General features: G+C 34.4%; 2 protein-coding genes across 2 annotated transcripts; one reads left to right on the forward strand and one right to left on the reverse strand.

Annotated features, from left to right (window-relative positions):
* Positions 1-762: 762 nt before the first annotated feature.
* LOC113515743 (uncharacterized) lies at positions 763-5,616 on the forward strand. The gene is made up of 3 exons (XM_026900021.3): positions 763-1,776; positions 2,253-2,483; positions 4,264-5,616. Exons 1-3 carry the CDS (start codon positions 1,015-1,017, stop codon positions 4,447-4,449), a joined length of 1,179 nt encoding a protein of 392 aa, XP_026755822.2. The 5' UTR covers positions 763-1,014; the 3' UTR covers positions 4,450-5,616.
* A 2,868-nt stretch (positions 5,617-8,484) lies between these two features.
* Positions 8,485-11,754, reverse strand: LOC113515744 (uncharacterized oxidoreductase dhs-27-like). Its single transcript, XM_026900022.3, has 3 exons — positions 10,921-11,754; positions 9,668-9,898; positions 8,485-8,751 (listed from the first exon to the last, which is right to left on the reverse strand). Exons 1-3 carry the CDS (start codon positions 11,731-11,733, stop codon positions 8,566-8,568), a joined length of 1,230 nt encoding a protein of 409 aa, XP_026755823.3. The 5' UTR covers positions 11,734-11,754; the 3' UTR covers positions 8,485-8,565.
* Positions 11,755-12,210: the final 456 nt, after the last annotated feature.

Genomic DNA, 12,210 nt, shown 5'->3' on the forward strand with positions numbered 1-12,210 from the left:
CCATAGCCGACTGAGTAATTTGACCCTTTTGCATACTTTGCGTTTCTATATGACGTTCCAACAGGCACATAGCTTAAGTTTTAATGAACAGGAGCATAACTTACTTTAGGAAGTGGTTATTTATTAAACTAGTTATTTTTAATTAGCTGTGATACAGTTATTTAAGAAATGGAATCAGTTATTCAAAAGTGGTTTAAGAACAAAGGCGGCAAACAAGCAAATAGCCCGTCCGATGGTAAACAGTCACTATGGTCTATGGACGTTTGCAACACTAGGAGTGGTTGTGTGTATTTTCAAGTCTAAACAAATTTTAATAAGCTTTTTTAGAAAATTCGTTCTCTAAAGAAAACTTCGATAGAGATTTCAGCGTTACTAGTTAAATTTACATCTATAATTATTTTTCTGGTGACATCACTAAGATAATAAAAAAATAATTTTATTCAATGATGCTGAAATAAAAATAACAGTTATTTTGCTTGCTTACTTGTCACAGACAGAGATAAAAGCTCAGCTCACACGACTGGTCGGCGGTAGGAATGGATGCGAACATCTCGAGCGCGAAAAAGCTACGAAACGCAAAACATAACTAAAGTAATTTTAAGTACTAATACTTACAAAAGTTAATTCTTAAAAAAAAAAAAACAAACAATAACTACTTTATGTTTCGACTCGCTAGTAGTCATACGAGAACATGTTATGTAGTTTTTATAACTAGTTATGTCATGAACTGCCTATTCCTATCGCAAAAACTAATCGTCCTTGAACTTGGCGCCGAGCGGATCGCTGTTTGTTTTGGGTAACAGCTCTAACTAGTCACATTTTATTACAATTGCTCTTAAATCCATATACGGACATAAAATTTAGCTAGTGACGTTGTATTACAATCTGAGTGTCACGAACTAAGTACCGAAGATAATTTGATAATTCATTATCTGTAAAATATAAAAATACGCGTCCACAGTTTCTGTGTTAGTGTGTAAATATTTTTATACCGGCCGAGTACAAAAAATAAGGATGTCGAATCCGGAGCAAATTTTGCGCAAACTACTCGATGACATTGTAAAAGAGAGGGGCTATAAAGATCCCAAAATAAGGGTGAAGCCAATATCGACAGGTGGCGCTAACTACACCTCAGTGCTGTTTCTCATCACAGTGTCGGAGTCGGATCGTGAAGATCTTCAGCTCTTTGCCAAAGTCGGTATCGTTGGCGAGAAAATGCGCTCTCAAATGCCAGTACAGTTTTATGATATCGAACGTTTTGCGTACGAAGACTTATTGAAACAGTATGAGAAAATACAGAATGATCATAATGTACCTATTTCGCAGAGACTACGTATACCTAAGTTTTATGGCTGTAATCCAAATCGTTTCGAAGAAACTATTGTTCTAGAAAATCTAGCAGCACAAGGGTTTACCACCTATGACAGATTAAAGTCCATAGATTGGGACTACGCCGCTAAGTCAGTGGAGGCGTTAGCGAGATTTCACGCTCTCTCTGTAGCTTATAATAAGGAAAATCCTGAAAAATACAAAACAATTCTTGAAACTATGAAATTACAAGAAGATAGCTTTGCCGAACTTTTGGAATCATCGTTTGATAAACAAAAAGAAACAGCTATAAATGGTACATGGGAAAATAATAAAAGTAGACTGAAGAACTATATGGACACCAAAGTGAACGCAAAGACTTTGGTTAAATTTTATTTGTCGAATCCTAAAAATATTCTATGTCATGGAGACTTCAGACCGAGCAATTTAATGCACAGAGTAAAAGAGGTATGTTATATTTATATAATAAAACGAGCGAGGTTTATAATGTCATACCATATCATATTAAAAGAAAAATAGTTTTCTTTTTTTCGCCATTTCACATAAGAAAGAAAAAGAACATTTATTTCAAACACTTATTCAACGATAGTTTGATATCAATAGTTCCTGTTAGATTAAATTTCAAAATTGATTTATTACTTTCTTCAAGAAGATAAACAGGTATATGTTTCGTTGCGCCATCAAATATATACATACGTAGATACATATCTGTCACGCCTGTCTCCCATTAGGGTAGACAGAAACAATGGAACGCCAAATGCTTCGATTCAAACAAACCTCTTTCGCTTCTTCCACATTCACCAATCTTTTCATACACGCTCGCCGGTTACGGGCACTTTTAATTTGGCTCTTCTTCAGCACGTCGCCTATTATAAAATATATTTGGTGTTGTAAATTAAATGAATTCTATAAACCTATTCTAGGATGGTACTTTAGAAGTGATACCTGTAGATTATCAAACGATACGAGGTGGTTCACCACTGGTAGATTTGATGTCCTTTATCTTCACGGGATCGGATGAGGAGTTTCGCAGGCGTCACTTTTGGGACCTGATCGACCATTACTACCGCGAGCTGTGCAGTGCGCTCCGCAGCCTGGAACTTGACTCTCGGGACATCTACCCGGAGGACGAGTTCGGTCGTGACGTTAAAGAGGTAACTAAATGCTCACTTTTAACATCTATTAGTGATATCCCCAAGATAATCCCGTGTAGTTTCGGCATAGAATAGGCCACCCTTTCCTTTCCCGTAGGTGTCGTAAGAGGTGACTAAGGAACGGCGAGGGATCGGCAGTAGCGTCACTGTTAAAACATCTCTAAAAGCCTAACTGCGGTTGCCAATTCACTTGCCAATCTTGGCAACTACTGGCAAAACCTTCCTACGTGGGAGGCTTATGTTCAGCAGTGGACAGTTACAAGGCTGATATGGTTGATGATGATGATGAACATCTCCAAGAGGAGGGAGGATTAATCGTGATGAGATCTAGTTGCTTCACTGTAAGCAATATATCCAACCTCCATCTCTCCCACGGAAACTACAGTCGTTGATTATTAGCATTAATTACAATGAATTCGCTTTGTCTTCGGGCTGCGTAAGTATGACCACGTTTCCAATTTCCGCTCACAACTCAAATGGTTGACCATTCGTAACCGAAAAGACTTACGTATACTTTGCACACTGTTCTCTATCATCAATGATCCTTCCTCTCCTCTCTCCAAATTTGAAAGATAGATTTCAGTTCTTCAAAGACTCCCATATTCTTATTCTTCGGTCATCTCACAATCTGCTACTCGTCTGTAACCCCGTCACACCCTTCATACGCTTTCTGTTTTTACCCAATGGTTAGCTGGTAGAGAATGCCATATGGCATTAAGCTCGCCATTTGTACAAAGTTTTATTGTGCAATAAAGAATAAAATAAATAAATAAATGAATCAGTTGCCTTGACTTTATTCTAATCTGTTAATTCTCACTATTGCTCTGTTGGCGATGTCAATAACGCGGGTGAGCTAATCATTCCATCTTCCTTCATAAATTTTTCCTTAATCTACATTTTGTGATTTCTTTTAATGTCAAATTCAAATAATCTTTATTCGAATAGACTTGCTTACAATCATTTTTCAATCGTTTTTTTTTTTTAATCTACTGTACTACAAACTAAACAGTTACTCTTTTATTCTGCTGATCATAGGCCTCTCCTTTGGGGGGGCTTTGGCAGCAAATGTCATGTCAAGCAGGCGGGTTGGTAACCGCAGTTAGGTTTTGGTGACATTTTAAAAGGGATGCTGCTGCCCATCCCTTAAGCATTAAATTCCCTTAATTGCCTATTACGACCTTCATGAGAACAGAAGAGTTGGTCCATTCGACACCGGAACCAAACAGCTAATGTTATATTATTTGAATAAAATATTATTAATGTTATGAATATTCAATTGCAGTAGGGTTCTACAAAAATTATGATATCGATTTCGGGTTTAACCGAATCATTAAAAGAGCGAGACTTTGTACAAAAGCCGATTGCTTGGGTACTTCTGTCCTATTCGTGTTTCAACCGTGAAGCAGTTGTGTTTGCATGGCTGTGTTTCGGTTTGAAGGGTGAGATATGGCGTGAATTTACTGGGTACAGAGGAATAACACCTGAGTCCTCAGGAATGGTAACGCTTGGGGGGTATTATGGGTGAAATAGTGTACTCTGTTATGTCCATGGTACTGCTCATGTCTCTAGGCGACGGTTACCACTTTCCATCAGGTGGACCGTTAGATTGTTTGCCATTTTAAGTTGTATAAAAAAAAATATAGCAGACAAAAACATTTGTTTTGTAAATCGCAAACGAGTTATGGTTTAGTCGATAATAAGTGCTTTTAACCTTTGCTCATAGACATAGATATTACTAGGAACATCGTGAAATGAATTGTGCTAAAACATAATGTTTCAGTTTCTACCGCTCGGACTTCTAATTGGTCTATTCGCACTGCCCGTTATCACCGTGGACTCGGAAGATGCGCCGTCCATGAGCGGAGAGAATGACTTCCACAGTTTCATGAACATAAAGACCAACTCAATCTATTCGGAGAGATTAAATGGTGTTGTCAACGATTTCGTTAGATGGGGAATAATTTAAATTAATATAATTATAAAAAAAAAATATTATTTTACTTTGGTTTAAGAGCACCTATAGCTTTAGCTTACTAAAGTATGGCAAGGTTGTAAGTATCTTTAACGTTTTATTTCGTTGCCAGAGAACTTCTTTAATAATCAGAAATTTAGAATGTTAACATACCCACATTGATATGATACATCGCTTCTTTTAGGGGTATATGAAAAGAAATTGCTGTTTAACGATAAGGCAGCCTACAGTTGCATAATTATCTTGTGTAATTAAGTTTTGTTATAATATTATCTAATATATAAAATTCTCGTGTCACGGTGTTTGTTACCAAACTCCTCCGAAACGGCTTTACCGATTTTTATAAAATTTTTTGTGCATATTGGGTAGGTCTGAAAATAGGCCAACATCTATTTTTCATAGCCCTCAATGAAAAGGGTGACTCACCCCTAAATATATATTTTTTATTTTTTGACAATTGTTTTTATTTTTATTTTATTATGACTAAGCATTGAAAAATACATACAGCTTCAAATTTTTACCCTTTTACGATCAACCACTGTTTTTTAATTGCGATTTTTTATATTTGAAAAGGGGCTGCAAGATGGCAATCGAAAATAATAATTGTAGTACGAGAAATTTTCATGTATAGTCTATAATTTGCTTTAATATATATATATTAGTAACGGTCATGATTAGCTTCGTACATAGTATTAGGGATGGGTCATATTAGTAGGGCCCGATATCTATATATTGGTTGTCTCAAGACATATATATATATATATATATATATATATATATATATATATATATATATATATATATATATATATATTACCCAATTCTACATAATATGTATTCGCTTGCGAATTATTTGTAATTAGATTTTCAAGTATTGGATATTCAATCAAATTGAAACTTTAATGTGTGCGTAAATTCGATTATAATGCAAGGTAGGAGATGGAGTTAGAGTGTAGCCATACAAACTCTGCAATAGAATCATACAACCTGATCGAGATTAGAGATTAAACTGTGATTGTTCGACTGAAATACTGTAATCAGTAGATATGATTAGTAGTAGATATGAACTTGTTATAAAAAATATATTTACAAATATATTAAATATTATTCCAAATGTTAAAATTAATATAGTTAATCTACAAATAAAAATATTTTTATTTCTTTCACTTGTTTCCAATCTTTCAATTTATTTATTTATTTATTTCACCAGAGGGAGACTTTGTATAAAAGTCGATTGCTTGGGTACCTCTGTCCCATTCGTGTTTCAACCGTGAAGCAGTTGTGTTTGCATGGCTGTGTTTTCGCTGTGTGATTCCTGAGGGCTCAGGTGTTATTCCTCTGTACCCAGTAAATTCACTGCCATATCCCACCCTTCAAACCGAAACACAGCCATGCAAACACAACTGCTTCACGTTAGAAACACGAATGGGACAGAGGTGGCCAAACAAACGACTTTTGTACAAAGTCTCCCTCTACTAAACTGTAGTAAAAACAGTTATTTTAATTTTAAAATACTTAAACTATTTAAATCCGATTTTGATAAAAAGTTTATGGGGTCAATATGGAAGGATATTTTTGAAATAAAAAAGAATTTTTAGAATCATTTTCTAATTGACGGAGTTATGAGGTAACCAATATAAAAAAGACAACCGAATAAAGTAGGTGTTGCCTTATTTTTGATGTCGGTTGAACAATAGTTTTATTTCACACGGGCTTCTGGCGTGAATATGCGATACACTCGTATATTCTATAGTAGTTGTTGCAGATTCAACTTAATATGTGAGAACGAACTCTTTTTAATATTGCACGTACTGGCCACTTATATGTTTTTACTATTAAAAATAAAATGTATTCTGTCGATTCTATTCCAATTATTCCAGACAAATTGTCATACTGAAGATTAGGCAACATGGTCTCCGACCTTAGTCTGTTCCATAGCGGAACAAACGTATTAAAAAATCTATTCTAAATTTTTTTTTTATACAACTAAAATGGCAAACAAGGTTTCAAAGCTGTTTTCTCTTATATTAATACAACATTCAAGGAGCTATAAGAATACTTTTTTTGAATCGCAAGACAATGATTTTTTATAATTACTTATTTTTTATTTGATAAATCCACTGGTTTAAGAAAACTCAAGAAAAGAAATTTATGAAAATTGAAGCGACATTAGAAAAATAAAATTCCAGACAAATTATCATATTGAAGACTAGGCAGCATGGTCTCCGACCTTAGCCGGTTCCACAACGGAACAAACGTACTTAAAAAAAAATGGCAAACAAGGTGTTGTTGAATAAAACATGTTTTGGTTTTGAAATAACCGGTAGGTATAACTATTCGAACTTATCTTGTGAAATTTATTTATCTTTTATAATATCTATATTGCGTTGATTTGGACATGTTGGGAGTTGGATGATAGGCGAACGTGTCCATACATTTTTATATACATACTTGATTCTTAATTTTTTTTATACAACTTAAAATGACAAACAAGCTGACGGCCCACCTAATGGAAAGTGGTAACCGTCGCCTATAGACATGAGCAGTACCATGGACATAACAGAGTATACTGTTTCGCCCATGATACCCCCATGCGTTGCCATTCCTGAGGACTCAGGTGTTATTCCTCTGTACCCAGTAAATTCAAGTAATTCAAATTTATAAAACGGATGTTGAAAATATATGTATATTATTTATCTCGTCGTCCTTATAAATATATAATAGTTTATTACATTTGCATCACAATTATCGCAGTTTTCAACAATAGTAGTATATATAGTAAATATAAGCTGGACAAAAAAACTAACGAACGAGGAAGTCCTAAAAAGAGTGAACGAGAAGAGAACATTGGTTGAAATAATAAAGAATAGTAGGGGCAAAATGCTGGGCCACCTTATACGACATGACGATTTTTTTAAGAGCACAGTAGAAGGAAAGATAGAGGGCAAAAGTGGAAGAGGAAGACCGAGGAGTAACTACATGGGACAGATAAAGGAAACACTAGGCGTCATGTCGTATAGGGAGATAAAGGATATGGCCTGGGATAGAGCTGGCTGGAGGAAGATGCATGAATTAGTTGCACCGACAAGAGGAAACTCTTAAATGAAAAGGAGAAGAGAGTATATAGTATTTATCTATTCAAAATTATAATATCAAGGCGTTCAAGTAATAATAACTTCAACTGTGTACATACTAATTGAAACGATCGGTAGGAAAGTATTTCGCTCCATTAGCTCACCTACCTACAGTTACCTACCTACAGTTCCAAAAAATGCGCTATCCCATTCTCTGCTTCTCCCAATTCTAGATTATTCTAACACTTGTTTTGATTGCTTATTTGGATTTTAAGGGAGACCAGCTACTTGACGTAAACTTGAGCGTCTACAAAACATTTTTATCGCGTTTACTTTCCGTCTTAGAAAATATCATCATATTTCCTTGTTTCGCGCTAAGCTCAAGTGGCTTCCCATTCGTTTTCGTTGATATACTCACATTCTTTCACTACTCCATAATATAATAAGTTTTTAATGTTTCGGAGGAAATAATAATAAAAAAAAAATACCTATCTACTAGGCATTCCTTTTTTTCTACGTTTTTATTTTTTTCTGTAACACGTTATAAATATCACACAGCATGTTTTTTACCGACGTTAAATGTTTTAGAAAACATTTAACGGGTCAGCCTTAGGGTTATTTTTTTCATTTATAGCTAAACTAGCTACTAGCTAACGGGATGAAAAACATAATGTCTTTTCCGTACCATATAGTATATGTATACTAAATTTCATAGTAATTGGTTAATCTATTAAGACGCTATAAAGTAATAAACAAACTCGTTTCCACAACTGTAATATTATTAATGATTGTAAAATCATAAACTTCTAAAATTTTATAATTAGTTTTTGTCCATTTACTTACATTCAATGTGCGCAGAGCTCGTGAAGACTTCGATGCTGGCAAAAGTGGGGGCAAAGATAGAGGTGGTCGTACACAAATATATGGTAAGACAAAAAACATAACGAAAATCATAGCAAGTTCATAAAATTCCCATTATATTTATAGAAATCGTTAAAAATTAACATTAGTTTTAAAAATAATACACTCTAAATGATCATATTATGTCCCATCTGGCGTAATCATTGATGATTCCTCTCATTCTTTCAACATAACTGGAGCTGATCTTTGTGTTCAAAACTGTATCGAGATCTATTTCACCGTCCAGCGCGGGCGCATCTTCAGTTTCTACAGTAATAACAGGAAGCAAGATTATGCCAATTACGAGGCCGAGTGGTAAAATCTGAAAAGATGCGAGAGAGATATATATTACTTATTATTACTATCGCTTAATCAGAGCTTAACTCTTCTATTTACTAGAATGGCAAACAAGCTGACGACCCACCTGATGGAAAGCGGTAACCATCGCCTATGGACATGAGCAGTACCATGGACATAACAGAGTATACTGATTTGCCCATAATACCCTCCATGCGTTGCCATTCCTGAGGGCTCAGGTGTTATTCCTCTGTACTCTGTAAATTCACTGCCATATCCCACTCTTCAAACCGAAACACAGCCATGCAAACACAACTGCTTTACGGTTGAAACACGAATGGGACAGAGGTACTCAAGCAAACGACTTTTGCACAAAGTCTCCTTCTGGTACGCGAAGGTTTGTTTTTTTTTCATTGTAGTTTTCTATTTTGCAATGAGATCATAATCAGACCTTCACGTAGTCCCTCTGAAAAATGTTGTGGTCAGTTCCTTATAAATTTAACAAGATGGGCCAACTGGCCTATTGTTATTCTCGTCTTTACATGCTCCACAGATACCTATGGTATACTTCGTAAGTTGCTATTTTTAAAAACAATGGTGTTATGTCTTCTACCCTGTAATTGTATCGCTATATCCCAATTTTTAATCAAAACACAGCTGCTTCATGGCAGAAACACAGGACGAAGGTATCCAAGCGAACGTCTTTTGTACAAAGTCTCCTTGTTAGACTCGAAAGTCTGATGAATTCTGAATCTCCCATACTATTAGGATCTACTTTGCATGGGCCGATTTAACATATAATGGGAAGTTTTCATTTTTTGTCTTTGCTTTCAGACCCATGGTCAAAAATACTCAATTTAGAACTGTACAGTACATAGAAAGAATATTTCATTAAAAAGATGTTAATGAATCTATCAAAGAAGAAAATAGTAGTTACAGACCTCTTTAACATCGTGATGGAACTCATCTTCAGGGTAGACATTCCGAGGGTTACGCCCAAGACTGCGGAGTGCGTTGCATAGCTCACGGTAGTAATAGTCGAGCAGGTCCCAGAAGTGGCGCCTGCGGAACTCCTCGTCCGATCCCGTGAAGATGAAGTATATCAAATCCGTTAGTGGTGTACCGGTGTGTATAGTTTGGTAGTCTACTGGTATCACTTCCATAGTACCATCCTGCAATTATAATATATTATATATATATACTCTTTATTGCACTAAAACATACAGTAACAACAATAAGTTAATAACATAGTTAGCAAAGGCGAGCTTATCTCTATAAGAGATTTCTTCCAGTCAACCTAACGCAGTGGCATAGGAAGTAGTGAGTGGGCAGTAGTAGTGCAAGACAGAAATTATAATAAACATTTACATAAATTACAAATCATTATAACTATATATATATATATATATATATATATATATATATATATATATATATATATATATATATATATATATATATATATATATATATATATATATATATATATATATATATATATATATACAACGATGACACTCTTCTAGTAAATTTAAACAAAATTGGAAGTATAGAACGATTATAATTTTTTTTTGAAGGAACTGCTAGACGGGCTATTCTGAATACCTACGGGAAGTTTATTCCACAGCTGTACAGAACGATATGCAATAACATTACTGTTCAGTGTATAAACTATTGATTTAATGTCATGTTGATATGGATGGTTAGCTCACCGACATACTTATGGCACAAACAGTTGCTAACTATGGAGACTGGTATACAATTTAATTTTATATCGAATTTTATTCTATGTCGGCAATATGTAGTTACACAATTCTAAACATGTAAATTCGGTAAGCCATTCTTTTCAACAGAAACTGTTTTTCAAATTTATTGATAGAAAAAATGACAAGTCGCAACTTTGTAAAGTACTATTATTTTTTAATTTGCGATTCGATCTTGCGTTTATTAAATACATTAGATCCCTACCATATACTGTCACAAAATTTATTCTAAGTGTAATATTTTTTTATTTATTTTTTTCACACTTTATTGCACCAACATTACAAGATTTGTTAATTATAGAGTACATAATAATAGAGTTGTCTAAAATAAACATATTTTTTTATGAATCTTCAGTAAATTACATTTTATGCACATTTTGTATTTATAAAAAATGTTAAGTATTTGTGTGTAATTCACATAAGTAGCATACCTTATTTTCCCTGTGCATTAAGTTACTCGGTCGGTAGTCTCCGTGGCATAAAATGTGCAGACGCCCTGGTTTATAAAAATTTACTATTACGTCCAGGCTCACTTTGCTTTCCAAATAATTTTTCAGTTTGCTTTTATTATTTTCTGACGCTGCAGCTATGGCGATATTTTGATACTTTTTCAAACCTTCTCGGATAAATATAGAAATGGCGTCCACTTGAAACTTCATCATATCCAGAACACGTTTATATTCCTCTGGATATTCTTCACTATAAACTATGGAAAGAGCGTGGAACTTCGCCATGGATGTAACAGATTTGGAGGCGTACTCCCAATTTATGGACTTAAACCGATCGTAAGTAGTGAAACCTTTCGCCGCTAGATTTTCAAGCACGATAGTTTCTTCGTAAACGGTCGGATTATACCCGTAGAACTTGGGTATTCTCAATCTCTCGGCAGCTGGTACTTGGTGGTCGTTTTGTATTGATTCGTATTTTCCCAACAGTTCTTTGTATGCGTACCGTTCAATGTCATATATAAGTACTGGCATCTGTGAACGCATTTTTTCTCCAACGATACCGACTTTGGCGAACAATTGCAAATCTTCATTTCCAGGCTCTGATACAGTTACGATGAACAGCTGTGAAGTGTAGTTAGCGCCGCCCGTTGATATTTGTTCCAAGTTTAATTTAGGATCCTTATAATTCTTATTTTCAATAATTTCACCGAGTAATTTTCGTAAAATTTGCTCCGGATTGGACATGTTATTTGTATATTCGGGATTTATATCATAGATATAAAAATATACTGACATAGAACTGATAAAGACAGCATTTTAAAGAAACCTTGTCAAAGATATAACGTATTGTTATCTGTCACATGATATTTACTTTTATTAAACACTATATTATCGTTACTATGAAAGATATTTAACACAGAAATAATGCTTTCTGAATATTCACTTTTCAATTTAATATTTTTTATACCATAAAGTTAGCAATCAAGTATGCAATTCGTTTGATAGTATTTAAACAGTTACTATCGCCAAGCGTGGATCCACCGTTGTGGTCACGATGGGCATGCTCACAACTCTAATAGACTGAGGGGGAAGGGAGTGTTGGTAATGCAGACTACCAGCCCCATTGCTAGCAATTTACCCTGTCAGATCATATCTTAATAAACCTTTTTTATTAATCTAAGTAGTATTAAGTAATAAGATATATATATATATATATATATATATATATATATATATATATATATATATATATATATATATATATATACACAC

The sequence above is a fragment of the Galleria mellonella genome, unplaced genomic scaffold (assembly GCF_026898425.1).
Source record: "Galleria mellonella isolate WM207_F2 unplaced genomic scaffold, CSIRO_AGI_GalMel_v1 utg63, whole genome shotgun sequence".
Lineage (NCBI taxonomy): Eukaryota > Metazoa > Arthropoda > Insecta > Lepidoptera > Pyralidae > Galleria > Galleria mellonella.

Excerpts from the sequence above, each read along its gene's own strand:
- LOC113515743 (XM_026900021.3), top strand. The coding sequence starts at position 1,015 with ATGTCGAATCCGGAGCAAATTTTGCGCAAACTACTCGATGACATTGTA. Across the intron at positions 1,777-2,252 it reads TAATGCACAGAGTAAAAGAG|GATGGTACTTTAGAAGTGAT; the intron begins GTATGTTATATT and ends AACCTATTCTAG. Across the intron at positions 2,484-4,263 it reads TCGGTCGTGACGTTAAAGAG|TTTCTACCGCTCGGACTTCT; the intron begins GTAACTAAATGC and ends ATAATGTTTCAG.
- LOC113515744 (XM_026900022.3), bottom strand. The coding sequence starts at position 11,733 with ATGTCAGTATATTTTTATATCTATGATATAAATCCCGAATATACAAAT. Across the intron at positions 9,899-10,920 it reads TAATGCACAGGGAAAATAAG|GATGGTACTATGGAAGTGAT; the intron begins GTATGCTACTTA and ends TTATAATTGCAG. Across the intron at positions 8,752-9,667 it reads TCCATCACGATGTTAAAGAG|ATTTTACCACTCGGCCTCGT; the intron begins GTCTGTAACTAC and ends GCATCTTTTCAG.